The sequence below is a fragment of the Myotis daubentonii genome, chromosome 4, assembly GCF_963259705.1.
Source record: "Myotis daubentonii chromosome 4, mMyoDau2.1, whole genome shotgun sequence".
Classification (NCBI taxonomy): domain Eukaryota; kingdom Metazoa; phylum Chordata; class Mammalia; order Chiroptera; family Vespertilionidae; genus Myotis; species Myotis daubentonii.
Window position 1 is genome coordinate 114579177 of NC_081843.1, and position 24155 is coordinate 114603331.

General features: G+C 50.4%; 1 protein-coding gene across 1 annotated transcript in view; it reads left to right on the forward strand.

Moving 5' to 3' along the window:
• The first annotated feature begins 15054 nt into the window (after nucleotides 1–15054).
• ITGA1 (integrin subunit alpha 1) overlaps nucleotides 15055–24155 on the forward strand; it is a 171260-nt gene continuing 162159 nt past the window's right edge. Inside the window, exon 1 of the mRNA XM_059695007.1 lies at nucleotides 15055–15131. Coding sequence (XP_059550990.1) covers nucleotides 15076–15131 — 56 coding nt within the window. The 5' untranslated portion in view covers nucleotides 15055–15075. The remainder of the gene's footprint in view (nucleotides 15132–24155) is intronic.

Here is a 24155-nt window from a genome sequence, read left to right on the forward strand (position 1 = left end):
CTCTCTCTCTCTCTCTCCCTCTCTCTCTCTCATTGGTTGGTAGGAAGTTGAACCTGTGCATCCCTCCCTCTAAGTGCAAATCACTGCGTCTGCGTCAGGATTGACTCCAACTGTTTGCATAAATGAGAAGCGGGAAAGGGAACAGGCCGCCTGGTGCCTGCACCCCATCCAATTCCCTCTTCTCTCACCCCGCCGGCCCGAGGGGGTGGGGGGGGGGCGCCTGGAACCCGGAGGCAGACTGGAGGGGCTGAGGGCACCAGCTCCAGAGCGACTTCTGCTAAAGCAGGAGCCTGGCGTCCTGTGGGGGAGACGGATGCCAACGGGCGCGCTCCCGACTGCCAGGTGCACATGCTGTCATCGCACACAGCGTGCACAGGGCATTCGCTTCCTCAGACGGCGGTGTCCGCTCACAGGACTCTCCCGAAGGCAGCTGCCTCCCGCTGTGAAGTCCGGAGCAGCCACAGGGGCACAGGGAGGGAGGGGTGCTGTGCCTGGCGGACAGAGGAGGGGCTCGTGCAGAATGTCCTGGCTCCTGCGGGAGCTCTGGGGCTTGGGAGATGCCGGTTTGCGTTGGGGTCTTGGCAAACCATCGATTTGTCCGTCTGACTAGATGTTGCCTGGACTCCCTTAGCCTCTGCCTCCCAGGCATCTCCTTGCTCCCGGTGGCATCTTATCTGCTGGTAACTCGGAGTCATCCTCCCCTGCTGAGCTCTCCACTGAACCTGAGGCCCAACGGCCTGGGAGCCACACTTCCCAGAACCCCTGCCTCCAATTCCCATTCTAGACTGGAGGCGCGGGTAACATTTAGAAGGAAAAGTGAAAAAGGACCGTGGAAAGAGGACCATGTTTGGGTCCTGGGGAGGCTGGAGCGGAGGCCGAGGGCGTCAGCAGGGGGTCCCAGCCGCCAGGGTATTTCCTGAAAGGCACCCTTTTTGGTTCTGGGAGCAGCTGGGGTCATTGTCAGCCACTTCCTGCCCTTCCCCGCCTTGGGCTTCCGGAGGCAGCAAACCTGAGGCCTGGAGGTGCCCTCTCTTCCTGCCCTTCAGACGTTGCAGGCACCTCGCTTCGGTCTTGAACTCTTTGATGGCTGACAGGCTCCTGCTTCCTGGACGGTTTCCCTCTCAAAGCCAGGGAGAGGCGTGTCCCTGCGAGGAATGGCCCCGGCTACTTTCTTTTCTCCTTTTAGACTTTTTCCATCAGAGACTTTATTTCAGTGCCTCAAGGAAAGCCATGCCTAATCTACCGTATTTCTGCCGTAGCCCTAGGGCTGGGAACACATCAGGCGTGGAAAAGGCAGTTAGGGCTGGGCAGGGGTGAATGAGAGCAGCTATTTATATGGGGGGCCAGGGGGATGTCACAGATTCATTTTATTAGCAGTGATGGTGAGGACATTCAGTCTTTCAAAGGCCGAACAAATATGACATTTCAGAAGTCGCTTTTTCTCAAAGCCTGGACACGTGTGACGCAGATGGAAGGGAACCCCGGCCATGTTCCGCTTAAAACGCCGAAGTCACCGGAGAACGGTGAGCTGGGTGGGCAGGCCTCCTGGGCGGCCAGCTTCTCCTCCACGTGTCAGGGTTGAGTTTCCACTTAGTTCCTGGGAAACGGAAATGCGGGGAGTGTCACCTGGCTTTCCAGTCTCAGGTTCCCACTTTAACAGGCAAAGCAGGGCGAGACCTGGTGTCCTGCTGCTCAACCCTTGTCAGCTTTTCCACAGAAAGAAAAGGAACGCTGCAAAGTACGAAGGCACAGGCTGCCGGAGAGAGGGGAGCGGAAGCGTTTAGTTGAGAAGCACGTGGTCTATTTTGTGGTTTGGGTTTTTGGTGTTAATTTCCGCCTGACATGCCATTTTCTACTAGTCGTCTTGCATGTTCTGTAAAGAATTTTAATTTTTTCTGAAGAGAACATGAATACTAAGAATGGAAAGCACCCAAGAAGGGAACTTTTATTTCTTGCAATTTGGTTATTTATTTTTATTCTAATTCAATGAAAGATAATCCAGCATATTAGATTTGCTTGATTATTTTACACCAAGAGTTACAGTTGTTGAATCTCATACTCATTTGGGCTAATGGATTTGATATTGATTTTGTGTGTCCATTGTTCTTAAAATAGTCAGGTACAAAAATTCCATTTATTCCTCTGGTAGCCGATACTTACTGCCTCCCTACAGGGTTCAGGTGGTTATATGTGGTTATATAAGTGGCTGTAGCTGTGGCACAAATATGAATAAGCTGTAATTCCTGCCTTTGAGGAGCTCAGTTTATAAATCCAGGCAATAGATCTTTCCTCCCCTGTTTTTTTTTTTTTTAATATATTGTATTGACTTTAGACAGGAAGGGAGAGGGAGATAGAAATGAGAGAGAATCATTGATTGGTTGCCTCCTGCATGCCCCAGCTTGGGATCAAGCCTGCAACCCAGGCATGTGCCCTTGGCCAGAATAGAACCTGGGACCCTTCAGTCCACAGGCCGACGCTCTATCCATTGAGCCAAGCCAGCTAGGGCTCCTCTCCTGGTTTTTATGCCTTTTCTTCAGCAGCCTGGAGTGAACATATACCTATGGACCAGACATAAGTTTTCTGGCCTAAAATCACATGTATGTAAAGAAAAGGTGGGGGAAAGCATTGGACTCTTTCTTTTATTTTTGTATATTTTTATTGATTTCAGAGAGGAAGGGAGAGGGAGAGAGATAGAAACATCAATGATGAGAGAGAAGCATGGATCAGCTGCCTCCTGCAGGCTCCCTACTGGGGATCGAGCCCTCAACCTGGGCACACGCCCTGACCGGGAATCAACCTGGTTTGTAGGTCAACGCTCAACCGGTCAGGCGACATTGGCCTCTTTAAAGCTCCAGAGACGTCCCACAGCGCACCCTGCTTGACCCAGCAGCAGCAGTGACTAATGGAGGGAGCCGGCAGGCCGCTGGACATCCCGTCAGCATTTCCTTTTTAGGAACGTTCACTGCAGACTGCACAGGAATGCAGCCTGTGTTCAAGATATGCTGGTGTTTCCCTGGGAGCCGCGAGAGGCCGAAAGAGCCGCTTTGTCCTGCCGCCCCAGCCAGGGCAGAGGGCTGTTCCCACCCTCCCTGCAGCCTAAAGGGTGCCACGGCGAGGCCCTTGGCCTTCAGTCCGATGAGCAGTTCCAGGACCAGGCACTGCACTTCCCCGTTGTACTTTCCACCTTCCATGCGATGTGTTACTTGCAGGCCCTGGTCAGCATGGACTGGGGATTAACGCAGCAACTTGCACTGCTCTGAGGGGCTTCTGCAAGATTCCCTGAGCATTCCCAGGCAGGGCTGGTGGGAAATTCAAGTTCACCTGATCAAAGAGCCGGTGACCTCAAACTCCCCCTGTCAATGGGACCTCCACGTCCCAATTTAAAGCTCTCCCCCAGCATTGCCTACCCCTCCTTCCTCCCGTACTCCATGTTTCCGAGGGCATTAATTGCTTTCTAACAGGCTATAGAAATGCCCTTCTTTTATTGGCTGTTTCTCTCCACTAGGGTGTAAGTGGGACGTGGACACTGTGTCTGTCCGTTCATGCTGCTTCCCCAACCGTGGACTAGTGCCTGGCCTATAGACGGCTCAGTCAGTACTTGTTAATGACTCCCATAAATAATCTTACTCTGAAAATCGCTACGGATGTGTGGCATACGGTCCATGAACCTCAGAAAGAGCAGATGACACTGGGTCCCTTTCCTGACCCAATCTGTCTGAGGCAGGGGTCCGGTCTAACTGCTAACCGCCTGGTGCAGGAACTGGGACTGTGTTCAGGTGGCAGTTACTCCTCTATCACTTCATGTGAATCTGTTTCTCTCTGAGAAGGAGGGCGCATCAGTGCCTCCTGTAGGGTTGTTGTGAAGGTTAAATACCATATCCGTTGCCTGTATGATGGTGTTGCTACTATTTCTGCTTATTTTAAAAGGGAGATTCAACACCAATATCACCCCCCTAATTTTAGAAAGGGCATATTTAAGCCCTGTAGGTGGCTTAAATTACTGAAGAAAATTACTGAAGGTCTCAGAGTCAACAGGTAATAGAGTCTGAACTCTGGTCTAAATCGTCGCATCCCAGCCTAAGCTTCCTATATTGCCACATGTAATTGCAGGAAAGCATTACTAAATAAAAGGAAAATATATACGCGTACGTACACTTATATACTAGACTAGAGGCCCGGTGACCGAAATTCATGCACGGGTAGGGTCCCTAGGCCTAGCCAACGATCAGGGCTGATCTGCAGGGCAACCAGCAGGGTGATCAGGGGGCGGGTCCCCCGCTGGCACCCGCCTTGGCTGGCCTGGGGCCTGTGGGCTGGGGCAGCTCCTGCATTGAGCGTCTGGGCCCTGGTGGTCAGTGCGTGTCATGGCGACCAGTCATTCTGCTGGTCGTTCTGCCGTTCGGTCAATTTGCATATTAGGCTTTTATTATATAGGATGTAAATGAATATGTAAATTTAGTACATGCATGTCTTACATGTCTTAAAACTTACATTGCTTTATTTTATATGAGTTTACCCAAAAGATCTTAGCCATTGCTAGTTGACCATGGACATAGCTAAAAACATGGCAACTGATACAGGGTCGGAAAGAAAGTCTCCCCGTCGATGCAGTGGAATAGCCCTCTTTGTGCTTTGCAACTGAGGGCTTGATCATTGTAAACTTCAAAGAAAAACCTGTGCTTAAAAAGATCAAAGGAGCTCAGACCAAAGGAGTCCCTCAAATAGCCAGCCTTGTTTACTTGTGCATAGGGTCCCCAGAGCTGGGAACTAAAGAACAGGTGTCTTGTGGTTTTAAGTCAAGGTAGCTGTCTTTCTGCTGGGAAGATGTGAACAGCAATCCTGTAGTATTTGCATCTTATTAATTTAACAAGTGCCGCTCAGCAAGAGGGTGAATTTTGTGTCTCTTCATTTTATTCTTATACTGGTTTGAGTTTTTAAGTCGTGTATTTCATTTTATTATAAATCTGATTTTTCTGCTACCCACTTTGAAAATCATAAGCACCAATAATAGTAGTTAATGGTAATGAGGTATTGTTGGGCTTCAAAATACTAAGTGACAATATCACTTAAGGAAAAAAATGGCTCAGAAATGACTCATAGAAATATACAAGATTTGATTTGGGAAGGGATGGATAGATACTGTACTGTGGCCCCTTCTTTCATAAATGAGACCGGTACCCAAAGAAATAATGTGACCCAACATCTTAGGTTACAATAAAAATTAACACCAACAATGAAATGGAAAACCAGGCTGAAGTCCAGAACTACAATAATTCTAACAATGGTAGCCTGTTCGATCTTTCAGGCTATACCTTAAGGGATAAAAATGATAATATTGACAGAAGCTGTGAGATATATATAACATGAAATACTACTCAGCCATAAAAAGATGAAATCTTGCCACAGCATGGATGGACCTTATGCTAAGTGAAATAAGTCAGATGGAAAAAAACCATATGATTTCACTCATTTGTGGAATATAAAATAAAAAGGAAACAAATGAACAAACACACACACACAAAAAAACAAACAAACAAACAAAAAATAACAATAGATACAGACAACAGATTGGTGGTAACAGAGAAAAAGGGGTTGGGCGAGGGCCAAATGGGTGAAGGGGTAAAATGTATAATGATGAATGGAAACTCAATATTTAGTAGTGACTGTGCTGTACTATAAACAGATATCTATACTAATAAAAAGGTAATATGCTAATTAGACCAAACAACTTCTGGATGACCTTCCGGACATCCTTTCAGACAAAGCCATGGTGGTGGGGCCAAGGCAGAGGCGGTTAGGGGCGATCAGGCCGGCAGGGGAGAGCAGTTAGGGGGATCAGGCTGGCAGGCAGGTGAGCAGTTAGGAGCCAGCAGTCCCAGATTGTGAGAGGGATGTCTGACTGCTGGTTTAGATCTGATCCTTGGAATCGGGCCTAAACCGGCAGTCAGACATCCCCCAAGGAGTCCCCGATTGGAGAGGGTGCAGGCTGGGCTGAGGGACTGCCCCCCCCCCCCCCGCATGAATTTTGTGCACCGGGCCACTAGTTGAATTATAATGTTGTACACCTGAAAATAAATAAATGAATAAATCATCGGTATTGATCTTATCTCAGTCCTTTATTATTTTAGTGAGATCTGAATGACCCAGGTCCTGAAAAAGGGCTTCGTTTTGAAAGGGATAATTACTGCAAACAGTAAATGTTTCATCCTTTTGATGTTGCCTCGCACATATGTGCTAAGTGTCTGAGCTGTGAGTAATCTGCGATCATATGGCGACTCCTACATTACCAGCAGTGGAAAGAATGCTCGCCATCGGTCATCCAAACCGAGGGTTTCCTTTTCCCAGATGTGGCAACTGCAGTGTCACCGCAGAAGTGACTGGGAGTCGCCGCAGGCGTGGCCCCGCTCACTGTCACTCCCAGAAATTCGTTTGGAGGATTTGTACTGCTTGACCCATCAATTGTGGCCTCTGCAGGAAGAGGCTCATCAAAATGAAAGCCCAAGCTCCGGTCACTCTGCCTCCAGGTTCCGAGACTCCGGGAAGCAGGAAGAGGAGCCACCTCCTGGGGCATGTGATCCCGATCTCCGATCTCCGATCTCCCATCTCCCATCTCCCATCTCCCATCTCCCATCTCCCATCTCCCATCTCCCATCTCCCATCTCCCATCTCCCATCTCCCATCTCCCATCTCTGGGGCGGCTGTTGCTCCAGGAGGGCAGGGAAGCATGTGCTTGTCACCAGCTGGTCCCGGCACTCCGCGCGCCCGTGAGCAATGCTGCTGATAAACAGACAGATGCGTCAGCAACGGCCTGCAAAGGGCATGGTGACCTGGGCTTACACCGTTCAGGGGACGAGGGTCTGGGTCACCCTACCAGTCAGACCACTTAGACAAGCAGAGACCCAGGTCAAAGGTGAGACAGATCCAGAGCGCTCAGGGCAGGAGGGAAGAGGGGAGGGCCGGGGGGGCGGGTCTGGAGGCCAGCTGCAGCAGCAGAAGCGTTAACCGGCACCCAAAGGAGTTCCCAGAGCTCATGGGGCCAGGAATCTGAGCAGCTGGGGGTAGACGGGCATGAACCGCACGGACAAGTCTTCAGGACTGAAGCGCTCCTTCCTCCAGCTTCTGGAACCGCAAGCTGAGGCCCTCTCCAGAGATGGACCTTACCGGAGGGCACCCACCTTGCCCAGCGTGATCCCCCTTCTCAAAGGCAGCACACACTCAATAAGGGCTCATGCAGGAGTGTAAAGGCCTGCGCCCGCTTTCCCAAGTCAGCGCTACTCTGCGGGGCCACCCCAGCTCTGGAGAGCCGCGTGGGGTTGACCGAGGCGCTGCTGCGACCTCATCGCAGTCAGTTTCTTCTGCCCCAGCCCCTCCCTTTATTCCCACCGACTGTGGCCCTGCTCCCCACGGAGCCTCCTTTCTGGGGACACTGACTTCCAACGCCCATCTGGTGAGTATGGAAAAGTACTAAACATTCAGGCAAGTCAGCACAAGGCCCTTTCCACTGTATCTCTCAAACTGAATCTGGAATGTTGTGCTCATGCGTACAGTGGACGGTTCCTCATCAGATAATTTTATCAGAGGCCTGAGTGGCCTGAATATCTCAGTGGATGTATGTTGAACACACCGCTGACCACTCCTGATGGGAGAGCAGGGGAGGGTCCTACGCCGAGGAGATGAGGTGCTGTTAGGGAGAAGCAGCGAGGAGATAAGAGCATCGCCAGGAGCACGCAGCCCTAACCAGGCCTAAACAATCCCCTTTTCCATGAGAGAAATCTGATTAAAATGGAAAGTTCAAGGACCAGCTTTTGAATAATTATCTAAAAACCTCAAAGTGCTCAATTGTCTAATGAACGTGTGTACTCCTCTGTCCAGTTAAAGAACACGCACCCCAACATGTCTTGAGCGTACATTGGTCATATTTTTTTCACTTATTCTGAACAACAACAAACAAAACGTACCTAAACCTTTACATATGCATATATAATGTATTAAATGTGTGAGGTTTTCATGTATATCCTATTGGCTCTGTTTCTCTGGAGAACCCTGACTGAGGAAACAGGATGAGAGATGAAGAGATGATTCAGGATAAAGGGTGTGAAATACAAGGGGGAGGGGACCTGCTGGAATAGAGGCCAGTCCCCAGCGTCAGATCACAGGCACCTCAGCGAACTGAGAGCAGGTGCACCAGAGCTCATAAGAGTATAACCCTGCCCCAACCAAAACCCACGGGAGAGAGATGATGTCTTCAACTAATGGGAATTCCGATCTCTATTTGCACCTCTTAAAACATCTACGGAAGTTCTAGTGAGCCGTCCACTCACAGCAGTTTCTACTCAATATCTGGTCCCCAGCTTTCTTGAGTCCCCACTGGCCCACACCCTGCCTTCCCAGACAACTGCTTTACTACCTGATTACCCAACACCGTCAACAGCATCTCCCCCATAAAATGTCCCCCAATTTGCTCAATAGTAGGAGTTATTTTTCTTAAGAGAATCTACGTATACTTGTCCTCTTGTCCTTTCTCTCCTCAAGGCCAGTTGCATAGGGGGTCGTGGGGGATTGTGACTCTCCTGATCATTAATACTGTTGTCTCCTCATATCAGATTGAGCAAGGCTATAGTCGGGGCTCTAAGAAGATAGGACCTTGTTCCTTTTGAGAGATTCTCATTGAGAAGGGTCAGTTAAACCCATTAGGGCCTAAGACTTCCATTGTATGTGATGAATGAACTCATCTCCTGTGCATCTGGAATTAAGCCAACTACTTCCATCTTTGCTTCCAAGTTAAGAATAGTCACTCACATTGTTGTCTGTACACTTAATTCTCTTATGTAACTGGTAGAGAAAGGCTGATTTAGAGAGAAGATTGAGGTTCAAAGCAATAGATTCTCTACTAAATCCGTATCATCAGGAATTATGACTATCAAGTTTTCAGTCCTGAGTCCTGTTATGCAATATTGAGTGCACAGCATCTAATAAACATTTGTTGAATGAATGAATTTGATGAATGCATGGCATAGCCCCGGTGGTTCTATCCAGAGAGGTCTAAGCCCTAACAGTCCCAAAGTGAGGGGGACAGCAGAGAGCACCTGTCGATGCTCTATTTGTGCTTTGACTTGTGCCTGGAAGTGTGTTAGTGACGCCTTTCTCGCATTAAGCAGCAACCGCATGGAATTCCGTCCTTCTCTCTCTGCAGAAAGGGTTAGCTGTGCGCCTGGAGGGCATGACTGAAACACGGCGCACCGTATCGGACCAGGCACACGCTGCAAAGACTATAGCACAGACCAGACCCAAACCAGGGCTTTGCTTTTAAAACACACCTGTCTTATTTTTCCCCTGGAACCTACCGCACAGTGGTGGAGGCAAGGTCAACGCTTCTCCCTCGCGCCTGCCCCCCTCCCACCCACCCACCCCCTGCCCCGCCAGCTATTAACAGCTTCCAGCAAAACTTCCTGTGGTGTCTTTTGTCAGATGCAGTTTGATAAGAGCAAGGTGGGGAGTCAGGGCAGGCCATGTTCTGCTTCTCATCCTTGATAGAGAAGGACCCATCGTCCCACAGGAGGCCATAGTCAGTACAACCAATCAGGAGGGCCCTAGCTGGTTTGGCTCAGTGGATAGAGCGCCGGCCTGCGAAGCAAAGGGTCCCGGGTTTGATTCCGGTCAAGGGAACGTACCTTGGTTGCAGGCTCCTCCCCAACCTGGGCCCTGGTCGGGGCTCGTGCAGGAGGCAACCAATCCATGTGTTTCTCTCACATCGATGTTTCTCTCTGTCTTTCCCTTTCTCTCCCACTCTCCCTAAAAATCAGTGGGAAAATATCCTCGGGTGAGGATTAACAAAAAAACAAAAACAAAAAATCATGACGAAACCGGCAAGGGCCTGCTGCCATGTTTCATCTTCTGTGTTTTGCAAAGTTCTCTCCCCCTATTTCGCAGTCAAGGCCATAAACATCCCCTCCTCCTTCCTCTACTGCTCTGTTCCAACTACCCTGTGGGCTCTCGAACCTTCGAGAGGACAGGGACCTGCAGGAAGGGGCACAACTGGGTTCTTGATCCAATTTAACAACATCTGGAAGGACAGACCCAGAACGTTCAATGAAAGGGGAGGTGTGAGCAGCGGGTCCCGGGAGGCAGCCAGTCCCTCAGCCTTGAATAGGTGCTCACCACAGCACCACTGTCACAGCTGGACCCAGCAGTGTTCCCACACAGCTGCTACCCTGGAAGTTTAAGGAGGGGGATGTATTTAGACTTTCCAGAAAGTTCCACTTCCCCGTGGAAAAAACAATCATTCTTTTCAAAAAGTGAAATAGACTACAGCTTCACACATGAGTCCCAGCTGTTTAAAATTAAAGTGCTAAAGGAAATTCCCCATAAGAATGTTCCCTAGAACTATTTTCATTTAATTAAGACCTAGACGATGCAATCTCCAAATTGAAGGCTCAGGTAGTTAAATAAGTGTTGATAAGGATGATGGTTGTGGCAATGCTGCCTCCGTGACTCCAATGGCCTACACCAGTGGTCGCCGACCTCTCGGACCTCATGGGCCACCATGGTCCTCGGACCACCGGTTGGCGACTGCTGGCCTCCATTGCTTTTGAAACACAAAAGGGCCTACGTGAGAGAAAACACGCATATCCATCTTCTTCAACAATGGAGCTGACTTGTCTTCTACTTTTACATCCGTGCATGCACGTTGACATCCTCAGAGATCCCTACACGCCAACCTTCTGCTGCTGCTCCTCCCTCGCTGGTACCTTCCCGCTGCACCACCCAGAGTCTCAGAAGGACACCCTGATCCCGGGAAAAGGGCGGATATTTCCGCCTCAATATTTGCCACCTCTGCCAGATCCCTCATCATTATTTTGTGGAAAATGCTACCCAGGTTTTGCCTGGCATGGTCAGCAATATCAATGACCGCTATTTACTAAAACGTATGGTTTACTTCTGCTTTCACTTTGTGGAAAAGGAGCTAGGCAAAGATTTCAAACATTTCTCTGGTTGAAACAATAAAAAGGAAAGTGATATAGCTCTTGCACGCGCGCGCACATACACACACACACACACACACACACTAATTCTTAAACTTAGAGAAGATCCCGAAGTAGCAATGGTTTCTGGAGAAAATGGAGTAGGAAGGTAATTTGGCCCGCCCTGTGTCGACCTTCTGTCATAAAGTATCAGGTTGCTCTCAAAAACCCTCTGTTCGCAGGCAGATGCTGGAGAAGGTCTGTCTTCCCCATCACTTGCCTCTCCCATGTCAGTAAAGCCTGGGCCACAGACTGCACGGCCCGCTCTGAGTCCGGAAGACGCCTCTGGCGCACTGGGTGTGAGAGGAGAGAGGAGGCCCGAGAACAGAGCCACAGTCCCGCTGAGTCACAGAGCGAAGAAAGGGCTGTGGGAAAAGGAGCCGGCCCCCAGGGCCTGGGCTCTGACCAGCTCTTCCCAGCCTGGCCTTTCTCCCACAGGAAGGAGGGGCGAGCCCTGCTGCCACCAGAGGAGATCAGTCAGGACCCCTTTGGGCAGGATGGCCAGCTCGCCAAAGACCAAGGATGCATTTCAAAGGGACTGATATGGCGAGGCACCAACCCACCCACCCACATGCTGTTTTCACAGGGAAAATAGCTTGATGTCATCACATTAAAAAACTACCACATGCTTATTATACAACATCGTAAAAGCACAAGGAAGAAAGAACGAGAAAATCACCTGAAATAGGCGGGGAATTTCTTGCTAATCTATCACGTGTAATCACGGCTAGCAGGAATGAAGACACAGATGCTCTCGGGGAGTTTATAATCTGGTGGAAATGGCGCAGAGGAGGCCGCCTCAGTGAGATGGCGAAGATCTCTGGCCGGACCCCTATAAGCCACATGGTGTTTGTCAAAGCAAAGGACGCTTGGCTGAGTGTCTATGAAACAAGAGCCCTCAGGGACCTTGCTCCTCTCAAAGAGAACAAGACTCACAGAGGCCATGCTGGGGGGGGGGGGGGGGGCAGGGCACCTGGCCCTCTCCTCCACCTAGTGTGCTGTTGTTTGATTGGTTGATTGTTTGTTTGTTTTAGAGAGAGAGAAGAAGGGGGGGGGCGGGGACATTGATTTGTCATTCCACTTACTTATGCTTCGTGCATGTGCCCTGGCCGGGGATTGTTTTCAATGACATTGAGAAACATTGAGGAGTCCTGACTCTGAGTTCAAAGAGTGGCTCTAGACAAACCTGTTGTCTTTAGACAAACTCGTTAAGTCATCTAAGCCTTGAGTATTTAAAACAAGCCAAATGATCTCCATGTCACGGAGCTGGGGCGACATGTATGAAACAATTCAATCCTCACAACAGCTCTGAGAGGTAGCTAGTTGATGCTGCCATTCTGTGTGAGGAACCCACAGCACAGGCTAAGAACCAGCAACCTGCCCTGGCTGGTTTGGCTCACTGGCTAGAGCGTCGGCCTGGGGACTGAAGAGTCCTGGGTTCGATTCTGGTCAGGGGCATGTACCTTGGTTACGGGCACATCCCCAGTAGGGGGTGTGCAGAAGGCAGCTGATCGATGCTTCTCTCTCATCGATGTTTCTGACTCTCTGTCCCTCTCCCTTCCTCTCTGTAAAAAATCAGTAAAATATATTTTTAAAAAAGAACCAGCTATTCCATTCTGCTCCTTTGATAGGTGGGGGATCCAGAGCACAGACACTGGTGATTGGTGGGCAACTTGGCATCAGCTCCCAGGCAGCAAGGGCCACCGCCAGTCACTGCCACACACTGTAGGCAAGAGGATCCGCAATTAGTCTTTTCTTTTCTGTACCGAGTCTCCTTCTTATAGAACCTGCGTACCATGCTGACTCCCCACATCCAGGCCAAGCGTTGAGAGGTTGGTCTCACAGACCCCAATCCTAATTTCAGCATCACAGCATTTGTTCCATCATGGGAAGTGTTAGGGTCGCTGAAGGAGGAACGCAGGAGGCCAAAAGGGGTAAAGGATTATGAATTTATTAGGTCATTGGAAAACCAGGTGGGCTGAGCCTCAAAATGGCACCAGCCCCCTGGGACAGGGAGTCTGCGATCTTAAAGGACGCTAGGCGGCTTTTTCTGGCGGAGAATCCTTTGGGCGGGTCCTGAGGGGAGAGAGAATGGTCTTAGCAGTCGGAATGAGGTCTAAGGGAAGGGACTGTTGGTTGTGAAGTGGCTTCAAGGTCAGTTCCTAGGGGAGAGGGTATCCATTTAATTATTTGGTCAGGCCTAGCAGGAAGCAAACCTGAACCTACTTCTAGAAAACGGACTTAGCAGCACACCGAGTACCTCTCCAAGACCGCGATGTCTGAACTCGGTGTTAGCACCGTCGAGGAAGCACCCAGACTTCAGGGTTCTCAGAGGGAATGAGCTAAACTGGAGGGGAAAGAGGACAGAAGGAAAGCAGATCTACTTGTAAACTACACATGTGAGACAAACAGTGGGAGAAACTTGAAACTATTGAGTACAATGAAGTTTCAGAATTCCTTATTAATTGTAATTATTTGTCAATAATGACCCCTTTCGTCACAGACAGGGTAGGTGTCTATACCCATGAAGGGTGAATGCAAGTGTTCTGCTCAGAATGTCACACTGTATTTCCCCAAGGAAATGCCTCGCATAGTGAGTGGAGTTCCGATTGTAAAATTATTAACTACTTTTATGGGCCTGTGCTACCAAGTGTTTAGAAAACCGGTGGCCCAGAATTCCTCCTAACCCCCACTCCCTCTTCTCTGATCTCCTTCAGTCATGGAAAATTCCAGGGAAATTCGATAAAATTATTTTCTTAAAAGGAAAAGTCGAAGATGAGATTGTTTTCCGTCCTGGGAAGAGCCGCAGGCACCATGAAGTTCTGTTCTGAATCCTGTGCGAGACGAGAGAAAGTGCGAGAAAACCCAGCGTCTGCAGAATCAGAAGCCAGAGCCACAGGCCACCTGGGGCAGGGATGCCCCTCATTATCTCACCTCCCTGCATGAAAGGGGGCAGGACAGTGCCAGGGCCCCGCGGTCAGAGCCAGGACACGCTGGGAAGGAGAAGAGGCAGTTTCCTGGAGGAAGATTAGAGCTGGTCCTGCCCTGAGGAAAAGCTTCCTACGCTTATGGTTTACGGTGGTTTTCGTTTTGTTTGTTTGTTTGTTTGAAGTCTCCAAACTACCAAAAAAAGCTTGGAGGAAGCGGAGAGGGTAAGACAGACCCCGGCAAAAAATTAAGCATACTTATTCCTCGGCCGGTAGTGACATTACAGAGGCTCTGAATGGAAGGGAAGCACAGAAATAAAACCATGAGAACGCCGCGCACCAGGAAGTCTCTCCCCCAGTCAAGTGGGAAAACCCACGAGGAGGAATCTCCTAAGCCAAGGACTCAAACAAGGAAACAGCAAAGCAATGTCCTCCTGAAACTGCAACGCCAGCAGCGCACCAGGCCGAGGCTGGGGACGCCGGCTGCGTGGTTCCGCTCAGATAAGATAAGAAGCCGAGGGAGCTCCATCTTCCCCCGGATCCTGATGGTCAAGGCAACAGGCCACGCCTTTGAACTTGTGGGAACAGTGAGCAAAAGCCCACAAATCCGATCCCTGACATATGGAGGCCGTGGCCACTGGGCAGCGGGGAGGGGCTCTGGTTCCGGGATCTCCCCAGGGATGCGATGTCAGTATCTGAGAATGAGGCCCAGGCCCCCCCTTTTTAAAATACATATCTTTTCATGGATGTCAGAGAGGAAGGGAGAGGGCGAGAGAGAGAAACATCAATGAGGAGAGAGAATCAGGGATCGGCTGCCTCCTGCACGCCCCACACTGGGGATCAAGCCCACGACCCAGGCATGTGCCCTGACCAGGAATGGAGCTCTGACCTCCTGTTTCCTCGGTCGGCGCTCACCCGCTGAGCCCGCCAGCCGGGCCCACAGACCTTTCTTGGATCCCTCGATCTTTGAGCCGTCGCTCTCGCTCATAAGGGCCCTTCCGTGACTCAAAAACAATGGGATCCCATTTACCCCCCGTGTCACCCGACTGTTTTCCCTCCGACAGTTGTTCTCTGCCTCTGCGTGACCTTCAACCTGGACGTGAAGAATTCGCTGACCTTCAGCGGCCATGGAGGACCTGTTCGGTTACCCTGGGCAGCAGTACGAAAACGAGGAAGGCAAATGGTAAGCCAGGCGCGGTGTGTTGTAGTCGTGGATGGAGCCCACAACCCGGGCATGTGCCCTGACTGGGAATCAAACCATGACCTGCTGGTTCATAGGTCAAGGCTCAACCACTGAGCCACGCCAGCTGGAAGCAGGGGCCCCCACATGTCACCCAGCATCTAGGGCAGGGGTGGGCAAACTTTTTGACTCGAGGACCACAGTGGGTTCTTAAACTGGACCGGAGGGCCGGAACAAAAGCATAGATGGAGTGTTTGTGTGAACTAATATAAATTCAAAGTAAACATCATTACATAAAAGGGTACGGTCTTTTTTTTCAATAGTTTTATTCATTTCAAACGGGCCGGATCCAGCCCGCGGGCCGTAGTTTGCCCTCGGCTGGTCTAGGGTGATTGAGACCAGCGGGCCCTTGCACCTCACCTGGAGAAGCACCGCATTCGAAATTGCTGTCAAACCCCTGCTCGCATACCGTTCTGTGACGGTTGTGTGGGTGAACTCGAGATCTTGTCTCCCTCAAGGTAAGGGGGACGCTGGTCTAGGTCCGACCTGTGGGTCAGAGATAAAATTCATGGTGTTTTCTGGCAATCGGTGCACCTAGCAGCTGGACTTCTTGCTGGTAAACCCAGAAATATTGCAAAATTCACAGACGCGAAGGAAAGCTCGGCTTTGACAGCCACGCTCAGGCTCCGTGAGATTCTGTAAGATCAGCCTCATGCGCAGACTGTAGTGCAGGGGCTCTCAAACAACGGCCCGCGGGCCACATGCAAATACAAATACTGTATTTGTTCCCGTTTTGTTTTTTTACTTCAAAATAAGATATGTGCAGTGTGCATAGGAATTTGTTCATAGTTTTTTTTTAAACTATAGTCCGGCCCTCCAACGGTCTGAGGGACAGTGAAATGGCCCCCTGTTTAAAAAGTTTGAGGACCCCTGCTTTAGTGCCTGTGTCAGAGGGAAGGCGTGTGCCGCTTGTTTGAGTCACCAGATGGGTGACGGCCAAATCACTGACTTGATTTGAATGGGGGTTTTTATCAATAGAATTTTTAAAAGTTATTCCCAAATAGTCAAGATCACAAAGAAAACAATGGGCAGCCCTGTACCTTGTTTCTGATAACATCCTTCTTTCTAAACTGTCCTCCTGCCCCGCCACCCCAGTCAGAGACTCCCCTGGGCACCGGCTGTTCACATGGATCCCATGTGTCTGTGTCTGTGAGAATCTGAGCACGTTACCGACGGTAGTTCAACCCCCAGAAACCATCCGGCATCACCGCCTGGAAAGGCGTTTGGGAAGGGCCCCTTTTTAAAGGGCCCACGAGTTACCTCGCTTCGCCAGCAGAGTTCAGGGGTATTATTTTGCCTCAGATTAATCTCCCTTTATAGCAGCGGTTCTCAAGCTGTGGGTCGCGACCCCTTTGGCGGTCGAACGACCCTTTCACAGGGATCGCCTAAGACCATCCTGCATATCAGATATTTACATGACGATTCATAACAGTAGCAGCATTACAGTGATGAAGTAGCAACGACAATAACTTTATGGTTGGGGCACAACATGAGGAACTGTATTTAAAGGGCCAGAAGGTTGAGAACCACTGCTTTATAAGGATCAAAAGTGACTTTCTCAGCCTTCTGTGTTTTTTCCATTGTGGAACCTTACATGATCCATCGAGCACTCGGTGACTGGTATCCTATCTAATAAAAGAGAAACATGGTAATTAGTGTACGACCGCTACCCTTCCCATTGGCTAATCAGGGAGATATGCAAATTAACCGCCAGCCAAGATGGTGGCCGGCAGCCAGGCAGCTGATGCGAACAGGGAGGCTTGCTTGCTTCAGTGATGGAGGAAGCCAAGCTTCCCCGCCTGCCTTGCCAGCCTCTCAGCTGCACTCTAAGCAACATTGTAACAAATATAGAAGCTAAACAAAACCCCCCGGCTTCAGCCAGCAGGACCGCAACATTGTTTCAAATACAGAAGGGTAAACAAAGGCCAGAAACCTGCTTTCAGCAGTGGAGGTCTCATAGCTGGAGCTGAGCCTCAGAGCTAAAGCTGGCCCAGAATTTAAAAAAAAGGAAAAAAGGACAGGTTGGGAGCTTCAGTCACCCGCCAGCCTGAAAATGGCCCTCAGCCCCTCACCCAGGCTGGCCAGGCACCCCAGTGGGGACCCCCACCCTAAAGGGTGTGTGACCAGCTGCAAACAGCCATCATCACCTCACCCAGGCTGGCCAGGCACCCCAGTGGGGACCCCCACCCTGAAGGGTGTGTGACCAGCTGCAAACAGTCATCATCCCCTCACCCAGGCTGGCCAGGCACCCAAGTGGGACCCCCACCCTGATCCAGGAAACCCTTCAGGGCAAACCAGCCAGCCCCACCCATGCACCAGGCCTCTATTCTATATAGTAAAAGGGTAATATGCCTCCCAGCACCGGGATCAGCGGAGCCGTGAGGCCTCTCAGCACTGGGATCAGCGTGACAGGGGGCAGCAACCAAACCCCCTGATCGCCCTGCGGCTCTGTGTGTGACAGGGGGCGTGGCCACAACCTCCCTATCCGCCCTGCTCTGTTCCTAACTGGGGGGAGCTCCCCAACCCCCTGATTGCCCTGCGGCTCTGTGTGTGACAAGGTGCAGCACCCCAACCGCCCCTCCCCCACGGGCCTTGCTGTGTGTGTGATGGGGTAGAGCCATAACCTCCCCATTGGCCCTGCCCTGAGTGTGACAGTGGCGACGCCCCAACCCCCTGATCGGCCCTGCTCTGTGCGTGACAGGTGGTGGCGTCGCAACCTCCCCATCGACCCTGCCTTGAGTGTGACAGGGGGCGGTGCCCCAACCCCCCAATCGGCCCTACCCTGAGCGTGACTGAGGGTGGTATCGCAACCTCCCAATCTGCCCTGCTCTATGCATGACCGGGGGGGGGGGGCGCCCCAACTCCCCAATCGGCCCTGCTCTGAGCCCGACCAGGGGCTGCACCTAGGGATTGGGCCTGCCCTCTGCCACCCGGGAGCAGGCCTAAGCCAGCAGGTCGTTATCTCCTGAGGGGTCCCAGACTGCAAGAGGGCACAGAATGGCTGAGGGACCCCCTCTCCCCCTGAGTGCACAAATTTTTGTGCACCGGGCCTCTAGTTTTCTATAAAATGATGTACGCAGGATCACTAGGCTGATAGTCTTCTCTTTGGGGGAGGGGAGTGATGTCCTATCCAAGCACCTCATCTTTGTTTAATGTAAGATGTGTTACCTTTCTGTGTTCTTGTTGGCGCCATGAATCATATCAGCCTCCTTTGTGGGAGACGGAGGCTTACGTTTGTGTGATCATCCTTTTATGCTGCGTAAAGTCACGCTTCTCCTCCTTGTTTCCAGTCTAGGCAACCTGCAGCAATCGTTTGGGAAGGGTATTCAGAGAGAGACCTGATATTAAAATCCGTTTCTCCCATTGTCAGACTCTATCACATAATGCCAACCCACCCATGACAAATTTTTCTTTGGAAATATAATTACAAAGTTAATACATGCCTTACCAATGGCTGGCTTCATTTGAGCCCCTTGGCAGGCTCTACCCACCCCTCTCCCCTTCTTAGGATCTGTTCAATGGGAATTCGTTGAGGGTGACATTGACCTAACCCTCAAGGCCACTTGCTCTATAAATTACATCATCTGTTTCCTGCTTCTGCAAAAATAGAGATTTCCTGCTGAGCAGACCCACCTTGGTGTTAGCGCTCTCTTATCTGTTGGGCGAGTGGCTGCTGCTGCTGCTGCTGCTGCTGCTGTTCTCCTGGTGACTTTGCTAACTGTGACCTGGTCTTGACCTCTGGTTTTCACCTATTCTCTGTTCCTCTTGCTCAGCGGCAGCCTCCTGTTTTTGAACACCAGTTCTATCCGCCCCCATCGCTCTGGCTCTGCTGGTCCAAGCTTTTGGGTTTAAATCCTGCAGCATCCCCCATCGCTCTGGCTCTGCTGGTCCAAGCTTTTGGGTTTAAATCCTGCAGCATCCTCCTCTGGACCGCAGCTTCACTCCCTCCGCCTGCTTTCAAATTCCCCATTATGGCTCCCTCCAGACTTTCTCCTGCCGTCTCTTCCCAGCCCACAACACCCGCTCCCTTCCCTAAGCTCCTGGCCTAAACTTTGGTTTTCTCTTCCCTGCCCCTTCCCCAACATTTCCCTGGTAAATTTCTGGCTATTGCAGCTCCTAGGAGCAAAAGCAGAGATCCACTAAGACGTGACTTCCAGGAGAAATGGATGTAAACTTGGGAGGAGTGTTTGCAATGGGACAGAAACGCCACTTCTGTAACTGACCCTTCCCCCGTCTGCCCGTCCACTGTCCACTCCCTTTCTTAATCATCAGACTCTGGTCAGCAGCAAACTGTTTTAGGAACAAAGCCTCAGGTCTGCTGACCTCAGAAACAGAGCTAACATCTTGACCTTGGTGTGTTTTGGCCCAAAGCCCATGAACGCTGAAGGACCTCAAAGAACCACACCCTCAGGGAACCCAACAGAACAAGACCACGGCTGACGTCAGGGCCTGATATAATGACCACCGACCCCCTCCCCTGGCCCCAGCCACCAGGAGAGCCCAAGACCCCAACTCCCTTAGTCACATGATTAATGACCTTCCCCTACGGAACCCGTCCCCTGGGAGCCATCGAGCACGCGCTCACCTCTGTCTCCTGTCTTGGTGTCATTTCCTCAGCTAGTGAACTCTTCCTTTCCTGGCTGCACACTCCTGTGTGTGCCTGACTGGGCTATGATCCACACGGGCAACTGGACCCCTTTGGTCCGGCAACATGTTGACAATGAAGAAATTGGAACTCAGTTTCCAAAAAGGGAGGCTATTCACGAATATAAATTGAGAGGTGTTCTCTTCACACACAAACCAGTTTAATGGCTTGATTTGTTTTTAGTGGAAAAAAAAATATCAAATTGGTAAAAAGACAGTAAAGTTAATTATTCAACTGACTTAAGAAGCTTTTTGAACTAAATTTCTGGAGGCAATTTTGATCAGAAGTCAAACTTGTGTGTACATGTGGTTCATTCTCAAGTATATATCTATCTGGCAACCAAGAGCCTGTATAAGGACGGCTTCAAACCATTAAACGTTAGACGGAAGTGCCAGCCAGCAGTCAGAGCCCGGGCACTTCACAGCCTTTCTAATTATGAAGACGTTCCTCTGTGCACGTCCTGCTCATTGTTACCGTTTCCTTCCCTCACAACTTCTAGCCTGACCTGTGCAGCCCGGCCCACCGATGCCAATCCCACGGCCACGTCACTCCGCCGTGGCTTCCGCTAGCCGTCGGCCAGAGCTCAGGGCTGCGTGAGCGAAGATGCACTTCCGACGGAGAAGACCTCGTGTAACACGGAGGGAGCGAAGTGCACTCGGAGTAAGTGAGGGGAAGAAACCCGTCGCCTGGCCCCACCGCGCCGGCTCCATTGGAAACGTGTTCGGGGCCGGACCTTGCCTAGGAGGCTGGGGATACTGAGCAGGGAGCCGCTGATATGCGGGTGGCAGCTGAAGTCCTGGGGTTCGATACTATCTCTAGGAGACACCCATTACATGGCATTGGAGAAAAATCCATGTCAGATTAGGAGGAGATAACTTTGGAACAAGCAGCACTTTCTATGGTCTCCTTAAGATCAGCCAGCTCTTCAAGTCCAAGAGTCTGTCTCTAGCACACACACACACACACACACGCACACACACAACTATACAACTGTGCTCTGAACTGCACATAGATATCTAATAGCCTCAACCCTTAGTAAAACGACAATATGGCTAAAACGTGTCCCTGGCAGTTCCGAAATATAAAGTTAAAACTACTTGGAAGTCACTTCATCTAAAATATTAACTTAGAGATGAGGACACTGCAAATAAAAAATGACACAATATCTGAAATCTCACACAGACTATGTCCTCCTCACTCCCCCCGACAATTCGTTATCCTGACGGGAAGCAGCTGTCGTAGGGATTTTCCTCAGATGAAGGTCCCATCTGCATGTGATTTGCGTATGTGCCTCTGGCCTGGAGCCCTGGCTCATGTGAAAGCCCGGACTCGGTCTCATCATGCCAGGGTACCGCAGGCTTACCTCCCCTCCTGGCTGCAGCGGCCCTCACTGAGCCGTCCATGCGCCGGGCATCGTGTGGGCACCTGACTCAAATCATCTCACTTCATCCTGGCAGCGGCCTTGTGTATGGGATGTCGCTTCCTCATTTCACACGTGAGGACAAGGAAGCTGAGAAAATAGATGTTATTCCCCACATAGTGAGTAGATAATAAAGCCAACTTTTAAGCCCAGGTCCATCTGATTACCAACCTGACTTCCATGCTTCTTCCATCGCTGAATTCTATTACCAGGCCCCAGTGAGGAGAGAGTAGGGGATAGAGGGCCAAGGGAAGTCAGCTACCCCAACGAGGTGGGGGGGGTAGGGGGCGAAGGGAAGTCAGAGCTACCCCCACGTGCTCGAGGAGGAAACTTCAAGAGAGCCAACCTGGCGCTCAGCTGGCTTACAGTTAGACCGATGGGCAATGCTGTTCCTGCTCTAGCAGCCCCGGGCCTGATGGGAAAGAGGGAAAGTTCTACGTCAAAGACGCTCCTCAGAGAGCCACCAGGTCGGTGTTGCTGGGCAGACTTCTGGGGCCTCCTCCATCCACTGGGTGGGCAGACCCCAATGCCCTGCCACCAAGTCCTGGTGATCCTGGAAGAGCAGCGATGTGAATGTGGGATCTTGCCTTCTTGAAACTATATTTTCCAATTTGGGTATTACATCTAGTCCAGCATGGATTTTTGTAAACAAATGCTCAAACCACAGAAGATTAGGAAATGATCCATAAGTCGTCGGGGAGACAGTTGGAGAGAAATAATGTCTGGGGCTTGAGCAACTCCTTCGACTTGCCCTGACTTCCGGCAGCCTTGAGACATGGATTCCACCTTAATAAATACCAGGTGTCCGTGTTACACAGAATCTGGGCAGTCATTAAGAAGAGGCACGATGCGATCCAAGACGTTATTTTGGTTTGTGTGGGAGTTATGACGTTCAGTTTGCCAAATATTCAAAAATATACCCTGGAATATGGCCAAGGAAAGGAATCCCGTTTGCCCTCAGCCTTTCCACTGAAGCTCAAGAATTCAAATCCTCCAGGGAGCATTGGTCCGGCTGACATGCCAGGCTCTGTCACTCGCTGGTAAAACTCCTCAATGGGCACTGAAATCCGTACTCTTCCAAGTACATTTTTATGGCTCTTCCTTCTTGCCTCATCTTCTTTATTTTTAGCCACCCCACTCACCCTACTGTGCAGTCACAGTCAAATTTTTTCCAAATTCTGTCACTTCTCCAAGCCTTGGTTCGTGCTCTTCCCTCTTTCTGGAACATTCCCTGCTGCAATGTTACCCTCCCCCGCCCCCAGTCCCACACAGCCACCTCTGCAGTTCTCCGCACATCACTTCCTCCAGGACCGCCTCTTTGACTCCCCACGTCTGGCTTCGGTGCCTCCCCGGAAAGCCCCCATGTCTCTCTGTACTCATGAGAGTTCATTAGAATTGCTTGTTATGTGGTTTCTTCCGCCAGCTGTAAGTTCTATAAAATGGCAAAGGCATGTTGCCAATTAGCAAATATTTGTTGTGTGTCCATGCTATGCTAGACATTTTGGGATACTGTGTTATTAAACTAGACATATAAGATCCTATGTCTGCCTTGCCCAACATGGCATCCTAATTTGAAATATATGCTTTTGTTCTCGGATAAAATGTATTTATGACAGAAGATGCCTATAGGGACATCATGGATGTTTTCAGTCCTTGCAACTCCATGAGGCAGGGCAACTTCTAGTAGGTGAAAGCTGCTCTCCTGGAAGGTGGAATCGGAGTGGCCCGGAGGGCAGCCACTAGAGGCTGCCTCCGGCCTGGGCTGGATCAGGTGGAGTCAGCGGTGTACTCTGGTGGCTCTTTGGAATGAAACATGCCAAGCCCTGTGCTAGGAACAGAAAGGTATGGTCCTGGTCCCCTTGGAGGCAAGATGTCTCAAAATAGCCTTAGCATGAATCCTGCTGTCTTGCTGGGCACTTCTTCTCTCATGGATAATTAAACGATTAGCTAGCACTAGCCCATTATAAGATTACTTTTCTGTGTGACAGCTGACTCACTTAACAGAGTTCACAGCAGGTGATAGACATGCCAAGTGACCAATGAGATTAGAAATGAAGCCATCTGGGAATACCAACTACCGAAGGCTGTCATTCCTACTCAATACGTTTGCATTTGGCTGAAGATTCCCAATTTAGTTAGACTCCGTCTCTCTGATCTTGTAACACCTGGACTAGAGTAGGCATCTCATTCAATTATTCAGATACTAGAGGCCCAGTGCACGAAATTCATGCATGGGTAGGGTCCCTAGGCCTGGCCAGGGGCCAATCGGGGCCTTCCAGCTGCTTGACGGGGCCTTCCTTCCGGCTGCCAGCCACCAGCTGGGGCCTTCCTTCATTCCACGCCACCCCCCAGTGGTCAGCGGACGTCATAGCAAGCAATGGGTCTCCTGGTCGAACTCCCTCGGGGACAATTTGCATATTAGGCTTTTGTATATGTAGATGTTGATATGTAAGTTCAGGACCTCGGGAAGAAGGAAGTGAGATGATAAATTAACCCCTCCGCACCCTGAACTTTGAAAGCCCTTCCTCTCCCTCGTATAAATAGTGCAGCTCCATCAATTCACAGAAGGTTTCATTGGCCATACATGTCCTGGCGTCAGGGGAGTTATTACTACCTGGATGATTGAGTCTCTAATTTTCTGCTATAGTCACTGCAACTCATATATGTGAGCATCTTTATCCATGAAGCTGATTGTAGCATTTACATCTTTCCCTCCATTTAAGGGCCACTGGTAACGTGGAAGGTTGGGAGGCAGGAAGGTGAAGAAAGAAAATAGAATATTATGTCAGATGCTTGAGATGAGAAGGAATGAGCCTGCCTCTGGGGTGGTTTGGGGAGAAAGAGAGGCCTGTTAGTCTTGAGTCCACACAGATAAATATATGATTCATTAAGAGAAGAATTT